General features: G+C 31.4%; 1 protein-coding gene and 1 long non-coding RNA gene across 2 annotated transcripts in view; both read left to right on the top strand.

Moving 5' to 3' along the window:
• LOC139493428 (uncharacterized) overlaps nt 1–20,883 on the top strand; it is a 28,985-nt gene that overhangs the window by 5,720 nt on the left and 2,382 nt on the right. The window contains exons 3-4 of the mRNA XM_071281826.1: nt 646–781; nt 2,226–2,555. Coding sequence (XP_071137927.1) covers nt 646–781; nt 2,226–2,555 — 466 coding nt within the window. The remainder of the gene's footprint in view (nt 1–645; nt 782–2,225; nt 2,556–20,883) is intronic.
• Nucleotides 16,870–20,534, top strand: LOC139493429 (uncharacterized). The gene is made up of 3 exons (XR_011657001.1): nt 16,870–17,035; nt 18,905–18,993; nt 19,450–20,534. It is a non-coding gene; the product is annotated as an uncharacterized lncRNA (long non-coding RNA).

The raw sequence follows: 20,883 nt of genomic DNA, 5'->3' as shown, positions 1-20,883 counted from the left end.
TGATCACTAGATTTTCAACAGTGACGTTGTAAGTTCAAGCTATGCACCTTGCAGGTTCTTAAACTCCAACCTTAATTGATTAAGATTGTCGAATTTCCTTTCAAAGGTCACAGTGCTGTCATGGCAATTTGTCTGCAGTCTCTTCCAATAAAAACTGACCACCACAAAATAGCTTTTCAAATAGTGCTGAAGATAGTGTTACTCACCAATCAACAATGATCAATTAATGAGACAACAACACAATGAACAAAAACATCGACAGATAATAAAGATATTTTACATGTCTTGATAATCATGATTATGCTGAAACCACTTCTAACATCTAATTTGACATGATTAAAACATAGGAAAAAGAATTAAGGGCATAAAATGGTATACCTGTATTTAAACTTTTTATCATGAAAATAATTAACATGGCTGAAAAATGACTGTGATATTAGCTTATCATTTTAGGGTACATGGGATGGAGGGGAGTATTTGCATGAACAAAATCTGCTATGTGAAAATATATCAAATGAATATTGCTTGTAAATACGAGGATTGGTCTCTTGTCTCTAGTTTTAAACCACTTATTTACATTCAGTCCAGGAACCAGTTAAGTAATATGGCTCATACATTTGTCTTCAATTGTATTTTTATTTTCAGATACTGTAAAGGGGTTCGTCATATTGTTATGGAAAATTTACAAGATATAAAACAAGTTACCTCAGAACCAGATATTCGTCTGTTTAAATGTGGACTTGATCATGAATTTTCAAAGGTCATGGTATCTGTTGTACAGGTAAAGATATACATTGCAACTGTAGGGTAAACTATACAGAGTACCAATTAAATACAATATCTATATGTGTTTTTTTCTATATGCATGATTAACCAACAGGTATTCTTTGAAAATTCACTAAAAGATAATAAATACTTATTATTCTAAGATTTTGAAGCCTTTAGCAATGTTTAAAGTATATACCAACAGAAAACATTGAGCAATTTTTCTGAGATTGCTTATTTTGATATTTGAAAAAAAAATTGCACTTTTGGCTGGCAAATGTTTCATTTAGCAGTATGCCGACTGAGCATGCATGAAAGCATATATATAAGACACGGATTGAAAACAGTCTGGTAATTTGGATATTTTTCTCAAAAATTGGAGTTTTCTGTGGAATAAAGATGTTTCAAAGACAAATTTAGAAGTACAAAACACTACATACTACATGTACTACATATATGTCATATCAAAAATATTTACATCATGGTTAGTTTCAGAGGAGTTGTGGCTCAATGAAATCAGTCTCTTTCTTTAGTAAAATTGAAAATAGTAATGGGAAATATAGGTTCTATATATAAGTAGTATAGATTGTAAGTTAAATTCTCTTGGTCCATTCCTGCAGAAATCTATTTATTGTTAGAGAATATATAATACCAGCATTTTCTTCTCTAAATTAAATTTAATTCTAAATTAAATTGAATTTAGACAGATATTTACTCAGTTTGGCCATAAACTGTGATTCATAACAATCTGCTAATATTTGGATAAGATTGGTACTCATAGGGATGCTTACAATTGATCAAATTTATTTATTTTCTCCCTGGTTTTACTCCTACAAAAACAAAGCTTTTCTTTACTAAATATCGTAGGCAAAAAACAAATACAGTATAGGGCTGTGCGTTCGCTACAAGATAACATAATTATATACAATTAACCATACATAAATTCATCAAATTTCATTATACACAAGTAGATACAATGAAGGGAAAGAGAATATAACATAAATGCTAGTTATATGGGGTGTGAGGATGGAGAATAGTATACCAAACTTACTTTGCCCTTACCGTCCCGTATCGACAATGAACGAAGGTTGGACAAACGCGTCTAAGATTTTCTTTTTATGCTGACCACAAAAATGGTTCGTGCAGGAAGGAATTCAGTGGGTTTACTCTAGAATCTAGATCTATCTCATTTTAATATCGAAAGACAGTTATATATAAAACATAGGAACATAAAGTAATGTAACTCCTACATAAGGTCAAGGAAATAATGTACAGCTTTAGTCGTCTCATCACAGTTCCAGTACATTTTGAATTACTTACATGTAATGCTAAAATAACCCAAATACATTTTCAGTATAGAATGATTTATTTAAGTTACATGTTTATAAGCCCTTTATTTTCAAATTTCAGCCTTACAAAATATTTGTCATGTATATGTAAATAATACTTTTTTTTTACAGGTAAAACCAGATTTAACCTTCAACCCAGTCATTCCTTCAGGTAAAGCTAAGAAAAGAAGAAAGACATTTAGAGAAAGATCAAGACGCTCAGGATTTAGCAGTGAAAATGTACATTCAAAATGTTCTACCTCAAGCATGGACACATTAGAATCTGTTGATACAGAAGAGTTATCTATAGAAGTAGACTTAAATGATAGAGTTCTGGGTCAGCATGCAGTAGAATTGTTATTAGATTTGAACAACAAACACAAAGGAGATGAAAAACAACACTCAGAAGAAGAACTAAAAAAGAATCTAACAATGACTGGCATGATTGTTGATGGAACTAGGGTAAGTTGTACAGGCTTTTTGCATTTGCTCCGATCTGCATTTCATTGCGTCCATCTGCATTTTATTTGCGCCGATATTTTTAAAGGTAAATTACAGGTAAATACAGTTGAATAGATATAATAAGATGTGGTATGAGTGCCAATGAGACAACTCTTCATCCCAGTCTTTAAAGGCCTACTAGATACATCTCAAGACTTTTTCCTTGACCATACCTGTAGTTCTTCAGTCTCAGTCTTTCTGTCAACTGCCATATGGTTATGTTCTTTCTGTGTTATGATAATAGTCTCCTATCAGAATCAGTTGTGCCTCTGGCTTTACACGATTTGGTGGTACATCGGTAAGATATGTTATTTTTCAGGACACTTGCTTTCGATATGTGTGGCCGTCGATGATAAAAGAAATGACTCCTTGGGTTGTTTAAGTGAACAATATGTCCATCGTGTAACAACGAAGTTCTAGAACAATGTGAATCAAAACAAACTTAAAAATGGTTTACTGTTATAAATAGTTACTTGGATGGAGAGTTGTCTCGTTGACAACATCTTGAACTTCCTATAGCTATATCTATTAAACATAAGTGAACAACATTGATAACCAGATTTACCAATATACCCTCAAAGTATAGTACATGTAAAATTATTAACTTGCCTGTAAATCCAAATAGGAGGAATTATAAAATCGGCGCAAATGAAAAAAATGAAATCGGGGCAAATAAAAGAATGAAAATTTTCAAAATTGGTGCAAATGTCATACGCCCAGTTGTACAGATGTTCAAATTGAATATAGTACTGAACAAACATGAATTATTTGCAACTAGACCTTAGCAATCAACAATCAATCAATTAAATTAATCAAAACCTGTTAGGTGAGAGTCATTGTTTGACTTATTTCTTGTGAACACACGATGATTGATACTTATATTTAATGTTTTCTCAATATTCTTTTTTTTTCAATGGTAGGAATAGTTTTAGAATGATTGAAAAAAATTATAATTCCACAGTGAACCATGTCTGGTAAAATTAAAAACAAGAACTATCTTTAAAAAAAGATATCCGACATATTTAAAATTGAGAATTATGTTTAAAACTATCATTTCGATAACCTTCAGAAGCACAATGACTTAATGATGCAGGACCTCTTTAATTAAATCTCCATCATCTGTATGTAACTACAAACCTTCAACAATGCTCTAACTATCTAAAAATCAATGAATTACCAACAAAAGAACGTTACAAATTGTTTTGTGAATATTCCGATTATATTTAAATAAAACTGAGAGCAGAATAAACCAGGTGCTCCGCAGGGCGCAGCTTTATACGACCGCAGAGGTCGAACCCTGAACAGTTGGGACAAGTATGGACAAAACATTCAAGCGTGATACAGCTCTGAATTTGGATTGTGATCAAATTTTTGACATTACATGTTTTTTTTTACACAAAACAAATGTCAAGATTTTACAAATCAATTAAAGATTTCTTCTTCAAACTTTTTAAATCTAAAATTAAATAGTTGACACAGCATAGGTTTCTGACACAGAATGAATGTGGTCTAATGAACTTAAAATATTTTTTTTGCCTTTGAGCAATTCACTATGCTGTTGAATATTAATCCTCTCAAAAAAATGTTTGAAGAAATTTTCTTTTTATTTATGAAATCTGAAATGAGAAAAATTTAAACCCCCCCCCCCTTTTTTTTCACATCCCCGTTTCCCTTTTTCCAAAACTGATATCAATTCAAATTTCTAATGGAGTTTGCAACAATAACTACTCTTCTAAATACATCATAAAATATTAAAATGTAAAAAAAAGTGCTTGTTATCACTGAATGGTAAAGATTGGTTGGTAGTAAAAGTGAATATACATTGTTAATTGTATAAAACAATAAAAAAAAACTTCATCAGCAACATTTTATATTGGCAAATTTCCAATGAAATTATTTACATAAAGTTATTGGCAAATAAAAATAGAAAATGACATCATAGTCATGTCTGGCAAATGTCCAACATACATTATCTAAAAACATTTTAGATAAGATAAGGAAAAAAAGCTTCATCAGCAACATTTTATATTGGCAAATTTCCAATGAAGTTCTTTACATAAAGTTATTGGCAAATAAAAATAGAAAATGACATCATAGTCATGTCTGGCAAATTTCCAACATATATTATCAACTTCTATTCTATACAAAGAAAGATAACTCCAATTGAAAATTAATTGCTATTGCACAATATTGTGCAATTAGATATTTCTTGCTATTGCACAATACTTGATATGGAATCCTGATTTGGACCAACTTGAAAACTGGGCCCATAATCAAAAATCAAAGTACATATTTAGATAAAGCATATCAAATAAGCCCAAGAATTTAATTTTTGTTAAAATCAAACTTAGTTTAATTTTGGACCCTTTGGACCTTAATGTAGACCATTTGAAAACTGGACCAAAAATTAAGAATCTACATACACAGTTAGATTTGGCATATCAAAGAACCCATTTATTCAATTTTTGATGAACAAAGTTTAATTTTGGACCCCCATTTGGACCAACTTGAAAACTAGGCCAATAATTAAAAATATAAGTACATTTCTAAATTCAGCATATCAAACAACCCCCAGGATTCAATTTTTGTTAAAATCAAACTAAGTTTAATTTTGGACCCTTTGGACCTTAATGTAGACCAATTTGAAAACGGGACCAAAAATTAAGAATCTGCATACACAGTTAGATTCGGCATACCAAAGAACCCCAATTATTCAATTTTTGATGAAATCAAACAAAGTTTAATTTGGACCCTTTGGGCCCTTTATTCCTAAACTGTTGGGACCAAAACTCCCAAAATCAATACCAACCTTCCTTTTATGGTCATAAACCTTGTGTTTAAATTTCATAGATTTCTATTTACTTAAACTAATTGTGCGAAAACCAAGAATAATGCTTATTTGGGCCCTTTTTTGCCCCTAATTCCTAAACTGTTGGAACCAAAACTCCCAAAATCAATCCCAACCTTTCTTCTGTGGTCATAAACCTTGTGTCAAAATTTCATAGATTTCTATTAACTTAAACTAAAGTTATAGTGCGAAAACCAAGAAAATGCTTATTTGGGCCCTTTTTGGCCCCTTATTCCTAAAATGATGGGACCAAAACTCCCAAAATCAATCCCAACCTTCCTTTTGTGGTCATAAACCTTATGTTAAAATTTCATAGATTTCTATTCACTTTTACTAAAGTTAGAGTGCGAAAACTAAAAGTATTCGGACGACGACGCCGACGCCAACGTAATAGCAATATACGACGAAAAAATTTTCAAATTTTGCGGTCGTATAAAAAGGAAAAAACCAATTTTCCTCTTTTTTCACTCTTAATTCTGACAAGTGCAATTAGAGGCCAAATTCGGACCAGAACGTAATAAATTTATTCTATAACCCATGTATTTGAGAAAAAATCATGAAAAACAAAGACAATTCTGTTATATTAGTATTTATTTGTTACATTTCAAAATAAATTTATACTGAATTCTACACTTAGCTGTCCATTTTTAGTCAACTCTCTGTAAAGGATGCAACATAGAATAAATTTATTCTAAATGCATGGTACTTACTGTATATGATCATGTATAAAATAAATTTATTATATAGAGCCATAATATCTATTATTAGTTCGAGAAAATCATAAAATAAATTTATTCTTCATTCAATGTCATTTTTGATTATGATAATATTTATCTGTATGGTGAGGCTGAGACACAGAATAAATTTATTCTACATTCAATGCGATTTCGGATTATAATAATATATAAAATAAATTTATTTTGAAGTAAAGTTATCTGTATGGTGAGGCTGTGACACAGAATAAATTTATTCTAGTTTCAATGCGATTTCGGATTATAATAAAATATAAAATAAATTTATTTTGAAGTAAAGTTATCTGTATGGTGAGGCTGTGACACAGAATAAATTTATTCTAGTTTCAATGCGATTTCGGATTATAATAAAATATAAAATAAATTTATTTTGAAGTAAAGTTATCTGTATGGTGAGGCTGAGACACAGAATAGATTTATTCTACATTCAATACGATTTCGGATTATAATAATATATAAAATAAATTTATTTTGAAGTAAAGTTATCTGTATGGTGAGGCTGTGACACAGAATAAATTTATTCTAGTTTCAATGCGATTTCGGATTATAATAAAATATAAAATAAATTTATTTTGAAGTAAAGTTATCTGTATGGTGAGGCTGTGACACAGAATAAATTTATTCTAGTTTCAATGCGATTTCGGATTATAATAAAATATAAAATAAATTTATTTTGAAGTAAAGTTATCTGTATGGTGAGGCTGAGACACAGAATAGATTTATTCTACATTCAATACGATTTCGGATTATAATAATATATAAAATAAATTTATTTTGAAGTAAAGTTATCTGTATGGTGAAGCTGTGACACAGAATAAATTTATTCTAGTTTCAAAAACCGTCACTTTCAATGCGATTTCGGATTATGATAAAATATAAAATAAATTTATTTTGAAGTAAAGTTATCTGTATGGCTGAGACACAGAATTAATTTATCCTACATTCAATATGAATTTTGTTCTATATAAAAATAATCTTAAAAATATCTCATGATAAAAAATTAAAATAATTTAAAAGAAAATTCCATCGGTCTTATTTATTACAGACAAACTGGTACAATAAATTGCTTCGCCAAGCGCAGCTGGATACGACCGCAGAGGTCAAATCCTAAACATTTGGGACAAAAATGGACACAATGTTTGTGCATGATACAGGTCTGAATTTGGAATGTAATTAAATATTTGATGCAATATAGGTTTCTGACACAGAATAATGGTAGCCAAAAAACTTAGAAAATTGGTTATATCATTTGAATTTATATTTAATTTTTGGCTTTTGTGCAATACGCTATGCTGTTGCGAATTGCCCCCCCCCCCCCCAAAAAAAATATAAATAAATAAATTTACCTCTTTTTATGCTTTTGTTCAATACACTATGCTGTTGCCATTTGACAACCCTCACCCCCAAAAATATACCCTTGCCCCTCTTTTTTTTTTGGCAACATGATATTTGAAATTTTCTTTTTCAATTTCTGAAATCTGTAATGAGTGAAAATTATCCCCCCCCCCCCCCCCCCCCCCCCGCCAACCAAATTTCTGTCAAGTTTATCTTATCACAAATATTCTATCGGAAGAGTTCAGAATGCATGTAAAACAATAGAATTGCTATATGGCCAAAAATCAATTTCCTTATCGTTTCGATTTGTCATGTGATGGCATACAAACAGTTCAAAAATACATCTAAGTCTTTTTTGTTTGCTTTATATAATCCTGAAGATTTTGTTCAATGTTTTGTCACTGGTCATCTGTTAGAATAATTTTGGGTTTTTTTTTTCACACAAGAGACAAGCTTCGTTATAATGCAACTGGTACTAATCGTTAAGTAATCTGATCTTTTAGTGACATACAGATCTGTAGTTGGAATTATTCATCTTCAAACTCTTCTTAACTTTTCGAACAATTATCTTTGTAAATGTCAACATTGTATCTTCTAATATTCCCAAATACATGTTTCCATTGTTCCGTTCAACCAAAGCTATCTGAAAGATCAAAAAAAAAATACAGTGCATATAAAAAAAATTGGAAAATGTGTCTATGGGCTACAAATGCCCCCGCTCGTAAATATACACGTGTCAACTTCCACATTCAGATACATGTACAGGATTTAAGTAGTTAAGACTGATTTGTGATTTTAACATTCGGTTGAGACAAACTAAAGTTAGTGAACGGAAACGAGAAATTCAGCATTTTTTATGTTTATAAATGGCCTTAACTCAAGAACGGTAGAATTGATGCCACTCAATTTAAACCTTGATCTGTGTTTTATGGTAATATGCATTGTGTATACGATTTATTACATTTGCTTGAGGCAAACTAAAGTTAGAGAACAGAAGCGAAAAATCCAGCAATTTTTTTGTTTATAAATGGGCATAACTCAAGATGGTAAAAGTTGTGCCACCCATGCAACATCTTACACTAACCTTGTCAAAAACGAACTGTAACTTGTAAAGTAAGCAAATGTTTCAGAGAGATGTACAAGGACTAAAGGAGCAGCCGGATCTGATCGCCGTATAAATAAGATATGCAAATGATTGTACAACTGCACATCACATATCAGGCCCTCGCTCTAAAATTCATAATATATTCCTTTTCATAGAGTAACCGATACATTGCACGCATTTCTTAAAATAATGACTTTTAATTCACTAATAACAATTCCGGCCGAACTACAATTGTCAAAATATGAATTATATTAGCACTTTCAAAACCTTTTGCGATGAGATAATAAAGAACACTTTTTATAAAACAACAATTGTGATTCTTAATTTCAGCATTCTAAGATATTTCTTGCAAGCCAGTTAAAAGTTTAATCTTTTAAATTACCTCTGTAGATTTTTCTCAAAATGTATCCTTCACTAATGTTCTCTGTGGTTGTAGTAACTTCTGTCATTTTGTCTGACTTCTAAACTTTTGTGTTTCTTTATAAATTCCTTTTGATAGAAGTGTCTGGTGACCTATAAAGAACAGCGTATTATATTTTGACTGAAATGGTCATATTATCCATGAAGATGGAGACTTTTTGTCAATTATTCTGTGTGCCAAACAGATTGCATAAGAGTGTGAGTACAGTTCTTTAGGTACTAATGAAAATGTTCAAAACTAGTTTTTTACATAAAATAGTCTATTGGTCGTTAACTTTATTTGTTTTTCGCAATGGTGTTTTATTGTTTCATAGACTTATGAGTATAAATATCCTTTGGATTCAGTGGCGGAGCCAGTTAGAGTTCCGTGCTTTGAACGCCCGTTTTTTGACGATCAATGGTTTTAAATTGGAACAAATGTTTAGAACCCTCTTTTAAAAATGGCTGGTCCCGCCCCTGGGTATCTTTCACTTTTTGCTCAAATAATACGTACATGTTCCATCTTTCTATGCAACAATTTCATAGATAGTGTGTCCTAACAGCTGTTCTAAGACTAAGCGTAAAGAAGATGAACATTTAATTTTTTAAATGTTTAAAGATTACTTCAACTTTCACCCGTAGTAAATAATAATGTTATATAATATAATCTTTATTCTCATAAACCATAAGGTACAACGGTACAGAGATATTACCAATTAGAAACATTATTAATAGTCTTCAGAGTCGGATCCAGGGATGTTTAAAAAGGGGGGGGGGGGTAATTAACAATAAAACTAAATAAGCCCCAAGCATCATGTCAGGCATTGTCATTGCTAATATCTTCTAATCTGAGTAAATTAATTACTAAAAACTATTAAATGTCTTCTTATCTGAGAAACAATTTCGACATTTAAACGAAATCTTTTACTTATGATAATGTTGATTCTCCACAAAGTAATATAAATAGAACCATACAAATAGTAAGCAAATACATGTTTTCAGATACCATCTTCAATATAAAAAAAAAAAATCACACCATGAAAAAATTAACTTGTTATGTGTTCCTCTTCTACTAGCTTCAAAATATATCCAAAATCAAGAATTTGGAACATACTCTATCTGACATAATCATTTGGTAATTGATGCAATTAGTGTCTAGAGCTCTTGTATGCCCGTCTTGAACATAAAAAACTAAATATAAAATATACAACTCTCCTAATGCTCAGGTTGGTTGTCATATTATGCAACATAGTTAATAATATAGAACCCTATGGGAAAAACATAGAACTTCTTTTGTCTTACAAAACACTGTCAAACATCCAAACATACTATCCACACTGATCTGTGTCCACACTTGTAGTATATAAATTTATCTTAGTGATATAACAAATTGTCAGAGTAGTATAGTCAAATTTAGTTATAGAATGAACATTTAATTTAATTTGCTTCATGATATAGGTAACAATGTAACAAATACAATTACATGGGCGCAGCCATTTTATGAAGGAACATGACATAGAGATAAAAATAGATGGCTCTCTGTGATTGGTTGTTATATCTTTTATATATTTTTCTTCTGGAAAGCATTATGAATGAAGTTTCATGCAAGCACAAAATTGTCCTTTAAAAATGTATAGTATGAAGGGCCGGAAATATTTTTTTTATGTTGCTCAAAATTAGGGAAATTTTTCTGCGAAATCGTCAGGTATCGTGAAAAAACCCAAAATTCACCAAGAAAAGCCATGGGACCATATATATTTGAGTGCGGTAAAATCGCAAATAGATATCGAGCTTCAATTAGACAACAGCAGTTTTTCCATAATTAGTTTATTAAAAGCGCTTTTTAAGGAGATAATTGCTAAAATAGCATTGCCGGCAATGGGGCCACCATTTAGTACTTTATATCCAATACCTCTTCCTTAATGATATGATTATCGTTATTATAGGCAGTTGTGGCGTTCCATAAATGTTATATTCCAAATTGTTCTTGTTTATTATGGAATGATCGATATTCTGATGTATATTTACCAACGTTTTTTCAACTGATCGGGCGGAGCTTATGTTTTAATTCGCATAAGGACAGTCTATTTGAAGATGTGTGTGATAAGGATGATTGTCGTTATAATTATTATTGAATTCTAATCACTAATCAGTGTCACCAAACGCATATACAAAAGAACTGAGTGTATGATATCAGACGAATAACTGGACACTTCATTGATGATCTTATCCCAAAACTCCTGTTTATAGATGGACTGGTCTTAAATAAGCGAACTTCTTAAACTCCGCCCAGTCAAGTGAAATAAATCTAGTAATAGTAATATCGTAGAAAAATATGCAAATTGATATTCGCAGATGCAGATCGATCGAGGATTTGAAAAGGGGCATACGCAGAGACTTGTAAAACGTCTAGTATGCATTGAGCATATATGTCGGGGATCTATGAGGGGATCCCAGTATCCTTGACCCCACCCCTAATCCCACCTCTAGTATACTGAGCAAAACTAACCTCCAATTTCTTGAACTGTGATGAATGTTTCATAAACGAAACTGGAAAACTATCCCGTCTATGTTCAACTTGTCTTTCCTCCTTTTAATTTCCACTTGTCTGTCATCTTCATTGCACGTACATAGAGAGAAATACCAAGTGATCATATCATACAAAATTACAGATCAGTGTCCTACGTCTTGTCATTAATTATCTTGTGTTTCCATTTGAAGTCTTCTCGGCATGTGGTAACACTAGGGGCCTACAATCAACGTACGCGTGCATTACATAAAATGATAAGGCTGTTAAGCCGCGTTTGTTATAATTAGCAATAATTATTTTAACAACTTCAGATAGATATGCGGCACTTGTTTGCTAACCATGAATTAAACAAATCGAAGATTGTAAATTATTTGAATCTGTGTCATTTCATAGAGGTTATTAATATGTGGTCATTTTATATCATTCTAATAAAAAAATTAGTTAATCAAAAATGGACAACTACAAAAGTATAATGGTCTGGATGGATGGTCCATCGATTTTGTATTCTTTTAAAATTTTTAAACATTTTTTCTATTCTTTATAATTTTGCTCATTATTCTCTATTCGATCATCCTTTTATTTTCTATTCTTTATATTTTTTTGTATATGCTATATTTTTTGTCCTTTATTCAGCGTTTCCCAGTCCCATGATTCGATATTCTATCAACTTCAACAAGATCCTCAAGTATTATTACCGATAAATAGGCGTTTGAGAATGTGTACCATTTTGTCTTATCCTTTCTTTTATTTGTTTTTAAAGATTTATAAAAAGCTTACCGCACTTCATCCCGGTCTACCCTTATTACAGGTATTCCCCATGGTATGTATTGTTTTAAAATAGCTTCTCGTTCCGTGCATGCATGTATGAACTATTTGACACTGCACGTTAAGCAACCAACAATCTGTCAATCAATCGATTTTATAGAAAAGATGTATCATATCTTACATCAAAACAATGTATAAACACCACCCGTTCATCTTTTTCTACAAAATGATAAACGTGCAGATCACACTGCTGACATTACTAGACCACATATATGACACTTCGTCTATACCTGAGGCTGCGGATGGGGGTTTACAGAATAGAGAATAATGAACAAAAAATAGAAAGAATAGTAAGAGAAAAATGGTTGAAATTTGACCCCATCCTAACCCTCGTACTTGTGAGAACGTATATATAGGTTAAGGCCTTGCCCTCCATGTATTCAAAGTAAAGCATTATTTTGATTATGAAACATTGTGATTAGAAACGGTTGCTTTTTTCCAATCGATCTTCAAACCCTATGCCTTGAGTCTGGGTGCTAAAACCGAAATACCGATTTATTAGTGTTCAACGTAACTTTCAGCACAATATTATATTGTTCATTTCGTGGTTATCAAACTGCAATGGTGGAGAAAGCCGGAATGCCAAGAGAGAATCTAAGATTTTTGTCGTGAAAACTGATAATTATATTCAATCAATATACTAAACCCCTATAGGGAAGAATTTCACGTGAGGCACCCGTCGTATTGGTCATGCTATTTCAAACTCGGTAATAATTCGGTGGGTCACATTCCTGAAAAGGGAACGGAATATACGACATAAAGAATCATTACTAAATAAATGATACTAAACCACTAACGGGAAGGATTGTGCCTGATATTCATATGATGAAGACATAATCTTTCAATCAGTTTAATTGAAGTCTGGAGCAGGCATGTCAGTTAACTGCTAGTAGTCTGTTGTTATTTATATATATATTATTGTCATTTTGTTTATTTTCTTTGTTTACATCTTCTGACATCAGACTCGGACTTCTGTTGAACTGAATTTTAATGTGCCTGTTGTTATGCGTTTACTTTTCTACATTGGCTAGAGATATAGGGGGGGGGGGGGTTGAGATCCCATAAACATGTTTAACCCCGCCGCATTTTTGCGCCTGTCCCAAGTCAGGAGCCTCTGGCCTTTGCTAGTCTTGTATTATTTTTAATTTTAGTTTCTTGTGTACAAATTGGAGTTTAGTATGGCGTTCATTATCACTGAACTAGTATATATATTTGTTTGGGGGCCAGCTGAAGGACGCCTCCGGGTGCAGGAATTTCTCGTTGCATTGAAGACCTGTTGGTGACCTTCTGCTGTTGTTTGTGCTATGGTCGGGTTGTTGTCTTTTTAACACATTCCCCATTTCCATTCTCAACTTTATTTTTTATGATTGAATTTTGAACGCAACTGCCATGTGCGAGGTTTGAACCATCACAACCTCAGGCCCCTAAAAACGAAAAGATCAAGAAACTAAAAATCGCTTGCATGTGTTTTTAAGGTAATATTATATATAATTAATTATATATATATTGTTTCAACTTATAATCAAAAGTGCATTAATTGTAATAGAAATTTCAACAATTTAAAAATATGTAAAAGAACTTTAAGGCGAAAAAATATATAGGCGAAACAAAAATATGGATATGTTGTTTGGTATCCCATTCTCTTCAAAGCTAATGATAAATCTGTACATTGTACATGCTTCATATCCAGTGGCGGTAACTTGACTAATATACCTCGATTTTTAGTGAGTCGAAGCAGGAAACGACATCAGTGCGGACAAAGATACTACGGGGGGGGGGGGGGCTTGATTAATTATACAACGAAACCCTCGACTAAATTAGCTTTCATCGTTTTCAGATAAAAAAAATTTAAGGAGACGATTTTTAAGTTTGCTGAACGTGTTGTGGCTAAAATTACGTGCATATTCAGGACTTGAACAAAATAAGAATAAATCCAGAAGATAGGTTCGTAATGAAATCTCTTCATTGACTTTGTCTTGTGTAAAAAGCTTTCTTGAAATCCCCGCGGGTTTAATCAGCTTTGAAGTAAGTGCTTCGTTCTTTCATAGTTTATATATATTTTTAGTTAATTCGCCATTTATTATTTTAAAATTTACATATGAAACAATAGCCCGGATAAATCATTCCAGAACCATGATAGTGCTTGTATTTTATAAGAGGATAACGAAATTAGAGAATTATATATAGAATCATATTCAAAACAGTGTAGCTGTGGCCATTGATTGACAACCTTAAATTATCCCATTGACTGGGGCAGATTAGGTGAACGTGTGTCTGTAACGACAACTGCTCACTACTTACTTATTATAGAATTTAAACTGTGGGGTCACCAAAGGTTCTTAACGCCTTTAATATTAAAATAGTTCGAAAAATTAATCAGGAATAACTTTATGTTTTGATTTATATTATTGATATAAATCAAAACATCGTGTTATTCCTGATTAGTTTTTCTAATTTCTTTATTTAGGTGTTGAGAACCTTTTGTGACCCCACAGTTTAAGTGCCTTTAACAAGTACATAGTGAGCAGCGGTTGTTACAGACAAACGTTCACATAATCTGCCCCAGTCAATGGGATAATTTAAGGTTGTTAATCAATGGCCACAGCTACACTGTTTTGAATATGATTCTATTTAGATTGATAACCATGATGGAGCAAAGTTTTAACCACTTTTTTATGTCCCTTTTTACCATAAGATACTCCGATCATTATTTATATATATATATAAAGAATGATGAGGATGACGATAATAACGATGTCTGATGTCCAGTGGTAGCTTTTACATACATACACCCAGAATGACAACATGCTTTATGTTATTTACACGTTTTGTACTAGACAAACTGCGTCAGATTTTTTGACGCGTTTTTTTCAGAAGATACAAATAACTTTGTAAGAAGACATGCCACTCTGCCAAGACACATTATTCTAACTTAAATCGTACATAAGTCTTCAAATGCTTTCATTACATATAAACGAATGTTTTCTTAACCTTCATTATTTGTTTGGTAGGAGCAATGTAACATATAATATCATGGAAAAGCCATTCTTTTTTTTACGGAAAGCAGAAACAATAAGCTAATATAAAAAAGAAGATGTGGTATGATTGCCAATGAGACAACTATCCACAAAAGACCAAAATGACACAGACATCAACAACTATAGGTCACCGTACGGCCTTCAACAATGGACAAAGCCCACACCGCACAGTCAGCTATAATAGGCCCCGATAAGACAATGTAAAACAATTCAAGCGAGAAAACTAACGGCTTTATTTATGTAAAAAAATGAACGAAAAAAAAATATGTAACACATAAACCATAGATAAACAAACGACAACCACTGAATTACAGGCTCCTGACTTGGGACAGGCACATACATAAATAATGTGGCGGGGTTAAACATGTTTCTCTCACAAGCACAAAAACCCTAACTGTAAGTCTACAGTGCAGTATTTCGGACGTCAACACAAAAAAAACAGCATGCAAATATATATATGGGGGATAAGTATACCATTATTTACACATCAGACTGTACTCATTATATTATAACTTTAGATTCACCAAACTAGGTACTACATATCTGAGTAACAGGCAATATACGCCCTCAATTTTATAGAATTAATTCATAACTATTTGTATCATTTGTATTCATCTGTCAAATGTGTGTGTTCTACAAGGATCAGCAATCCTTACCCTTTCATTTGATATCTATATAACTTACAAAAAAATATTCTGCATATAATAAAGTTTGATTTAAATACGTAAGAACTACTTAATTTGTTTTAAATACGTACTTCTTTCCTTTTTGAACGTGCCCAAAATGGTGGTGTTACATCTTACGAAGTCTATTCAAATTGTTTTTGCAAACTATTTCGCTCTGGCTGTTCTTACATTTGCAGTGTGGTGAGATCCTTTTTGTTGCATGTTGAAGGTTTAATGTGACTTTGAGCAATTAAAGCTCGTTCCTTTGCTTATTTTGTGTATGTGTTTTATAATAATGTGCTTATATTCATTTTGTGTCACGGATCGATACCCAATATTCTTTTGTTTTTCTATGGAATAAATAGTGTTCCTATACAAAAAAAAAATATTGGTATATTCAAAACTGATTTTTTTTAATAACGTAAATGATTTTTAATTTTAAGAACTAAACGAAAAAGATAATTGTAATATAAAATCTTCCGATTCTTTCTTCGAACACGATTTGTTATCATATGCTAATTACCTATATCATATTTTAATGACCACATACTGTGGCCATCGTGGTCAATAAACCTAATAAATTATAAACATCCGAATGTAAAATTTCGCACGATAGATAATGACAAACAAACGACGGAAATTACATAATAAATTCACAGCGTGTGCATTTGACTCTATCTTAATATATTTGTCAGTACATAGATAACCCGAATAATCCAGTATTTTAATATATTACGATCACTTCGATCACTCCATGAACCATTTCCTCGAGAAAAGTAGTGGATAGGGGGCGCTGAATTATTCGAGTTAGTACATGGAGGAAAGGCCGTCTGTTTCAAATGTTATTCAAAGATTAGGAGCGACGATTCAATGTCCGTTTGTGTATTGTATTTGTCGTGGTTGAAACGGCACCAGGAACATATCAGGATAGACAACAGAAGTCTGTAAGTATCTATTTTATATTTTATGTATTTATATATAAACATAGATATTATAAGCCTTTCATGCCTTCTGTTGACAAATTTTCATAACTATGCACTGTTTTAGTAGACCACAGATGTCCTTTTCGAACTTAAAGAACCTAGCTCCCTGAAAAAAAACCACTTCAGTCGAATCTTTCTTCTCAAATGAATGCCCGAATGGTCATCAAATTAATACTTGTTATGGGCAGGCATTTTCGAATAATTTAAAAAAAAAATGTATTAATTCTGACTGCAAGGAATTTTAAATGGTAAATAATATACATTGTATCTCGAGGGAAATGTACACACTTTAACAACAGTAAATTTTTCATAAATATTATATAAAATAGTAAAAGTGTAGCATATATATCATGTGTATTAACGATTAAACTCTGGAAAAAATATAGTCCAGCATGAATACAAATTAAAGGGTCCTTTCAGGGAAAAAAAAATTCTCAGAAAGGTATCTCTTTCTTCAGAGGTTTATATGAAACGTTAATGTCTGTTGTGCAGTGATTTGGGTTTTTTTTCCGCCTGTCTGCGAGACATGGCATGGTAGGTATTGCAACCAAGCAACGGCGGCGACGATGGTGTACACTATTTGTTTGAAGCATTATATTTTATAAGTAAATAGACAATCTAAATGCTTCATACCTTATGTTACGAAATTTCCGTCTGTCATATGTCATTGTCCCGACAACCTCATTTTTTATGGTTCAGTAACTGCTTGATACATTTTGTTTTGTTAAATGAAAAACTCACTTATTATGAGTAATATGATAACTTTGTTTGGTATATGGGTTCCTAGCAACATTTACATGTTCGTCAGCTAGGTACATGTAGGGTTAACCTGACCTCGACCTTATTCCATGGATCAGTTATCAAAAATAAAGTAACTTAAGCAAGACCGTATCTAGATACTATAACTGGTAAGTCATTTATATTTGGTGTATGAATTGTTGAAATGAATGCAAGGTGTACATATCCACCCGACAAGTTCCGTCTGACCTTGGCCTCAATGTCATGGTTCATTGGTCAATGTATAGTGTTTGTGGTTTGGTCAATTTCTCAGATACTTTAAGCAGTAAGACCACTATATAGGGTGTATCATGTATGGAATCATTGTCAGCTGGAAATGTCCGTCTGACAGGTCTCAATTGACTTCGACTTCATTTTTATGGTTCATTGGACAATTTTTAGTTGTGTCATACATTGTAGTAAGTTGTGCATTGATAAAGTTAAGTATACCTGATAATTGTACTAAAGACTTTCAATATGATTTCAATGATAAGTAAGACAAAGGCGAGACATTTGCACTCATATTTTGGTAATAAAATGTGTAAAGTGTTGACTAAAGTACATGTACCTAAATTTCAATATATTTTTGTATCAGAGTGCTGAACGCGCATCTTTAACGTTTTGAGAGGAAAATGAATATTTTGTTGAAAGGAGAATGTGTTGGGTACATTACTCACATTTTTACCTGAGGAAGCTGCTGTTCCTTTTGGAACATGTCTTACTTGTTTTCTGGTATGTTAATTGGGATAGGTAAAAGTATTGTTAACACCAGTCCTGTGTTTTGTTTAAGACTTAATGAAACCTGATTTTAATTGTTATTTGTGTATTCAGTTCGCTGTCTCCTAGGCATGAACCACTCATCTGTTTAAAGACTATGATTGATTGATTGATTGATCATTACTGGCTGAATGTCCAATGGCAAATATTACATGCATATTCAGGAAGTTGGGAATGATACATGCCAATCCTGATAAAAAATAAAGAAATATGCCTGAAGAAAAACAATAACAGAGTAAGTGTTCCTGCATTTTAAACTTCAAATATTTCTTGTAGAGTGAGAAAACTGTTATGAAACACCAGCAAAAAAGACTAGATTATTATTCAGTCCTGACTTATTCAGTGTTTCTGAAGATGAAGATTAGGTATGTAATAATGAGGTTTTAATTTGATAGATTGTTGACTTTTAAATTGTAAAAGTTTAATTAGTTACTGTAAATTAATCCATTTATTGTATAAATTAAAATTCAATAATTACTGTTCAAGTGCATAGCATAGCCATCTTTATCTTGCTGTATCCAGAGGCAATAGATATAAGATGTGGTATAGGTGCCAATGAGACAACTCTCCATCCAAATCACAATTTAAAAAAGTAAATCATTATAGGTCAAAGTACGGACTTCAACACAGAGGAAGACTAAAAATTATTATTAGTTACAATAAAGAGAGTGAATAATATTATATAAGCAAAATGGACATCATACATTGTCATAAGTAAGATTAAAAGAAAGACAGACAATTTCTTTATTAAAGATTATAAATTTTGGTATGGTTACTAAAAATATTTGAAACTGTTTTGAATTTGTCGTTATTTCTTTCAGACCAGGCCTATCCAGAAGCAAGAAAAAAGACAATTTTTAGCACGTGCATCTACAGAGAGAGACATGTTTTAAAAAACAGATATATTTTCAATTTAAGAAAAACCTGTTGAACTTTTACTATTTCTTATCTGTTTATTTTACATTTATATATTGATATTTTTTTTTTTTTTTAAATTGCTGCACAGTATTTCTACTCAGTCCCACATAACAAAATCAGCTGAAGAAATTGATGTTTTCATATTTCAAGGGGAGTGTCCTTTTGCATTGTTGATAGCAGATATATGCATTGTCTTAAGTTGGGTTTATAAACAGTCACATCACAACTTCTAATAAAATACATGTTTATGAATCTTACATGTAAATAGACATGAAAGATAGAAAATTATATAGGAACACATTTTTTTCTGACCTAAATGTATTTTCAAGGTAAAATTATGTGAACATATAAAATATTATCAAAAACACCGCTGGTTTAAAATAAAATTATTCTATGTAGCCTAAACAAATCATACAGATCAGTGTATTTTTTCCTAAACAAATTTTATATATTTTTATAACCAGAATAAATTTATTCTGTGTCTCAACCTTAACATAATTACTGTACTATCAAAATAAATTTATTTTATATATCATAATACTTTTAATCCACATTGAATGTAGAATAAGTTTATTCTGTGTCTCCACCTTAATATATTAACTTTACTTTCAGAATAAATTTAATTTATATATTATTATACAAGACAAAAATCACATTGAACATAGAATAATTTTATTCTGTGTCTCAACCTCACCATACAGATTACTTTACTTTCAAAATAAATTTTATTTTATATATTATTATAATCATAAATCACATTAAATGTAGAATAAATTTATTCTATGATTTTCTCGAACTAATAACAGATATTAAGGCTCTATATAATAAATTTATTTTATAAATGATCATATACATAAAGCACCATGCATTTAGAATATATTTATTCTATGTTGCATCCTTTACAGAGAGTTGACTAAAAATGGACATCTAAGTGCAGAATTCAGTATAAATTTATTTTGAAATGTAACAAATAAATACTAATATAACAGAATTGTCTTTGTTTTTCATGATTTTTTCTCAAATACATGGGTTATAGAATAAATTTATTACGTTCTGGTCCAAATTTAGCCTCTAATTGCACTTGTTAGAAATTAGAGTGAAAAAAGAGGAAAATTGGTTTTTTCCTTTTTTATTCTGCTCTCAGTTATAAGTGATTTTCCATTTAAATAACGTTTTCTCTGTTTGTGTTCAGTTTACTCGGTCCTCGTATCTTTCTGTTTACATTCACCAAAACCCGCGGAAATCTCACATGCGGAGAAACAATTATTTTAAAAATATAAATCTTTGTGAGATCTAGTTCAAATGTTTATAGTTTTTCACTTGCTTTTCATCACGAT

The sequence above is a fragment of the Mytilus edulis genome, chromosome 10 (genome assembly GCF_963676685.1).
Source record: "Mytilus edulis chromosome 10, xbMytEdul2.2, whole genome shotgun sequence".
NCBI lineage: Eukaryota > Metazoa > Mollusca > Bivalvia > Mytilida > Mytilidae > Mytilus > Mytilus edulis.
The sequence above is the reverse complement of the archived record's forward strand: the minus strand, read 5'-3'. Positions and strand labels throughout refer to the sequence as shown.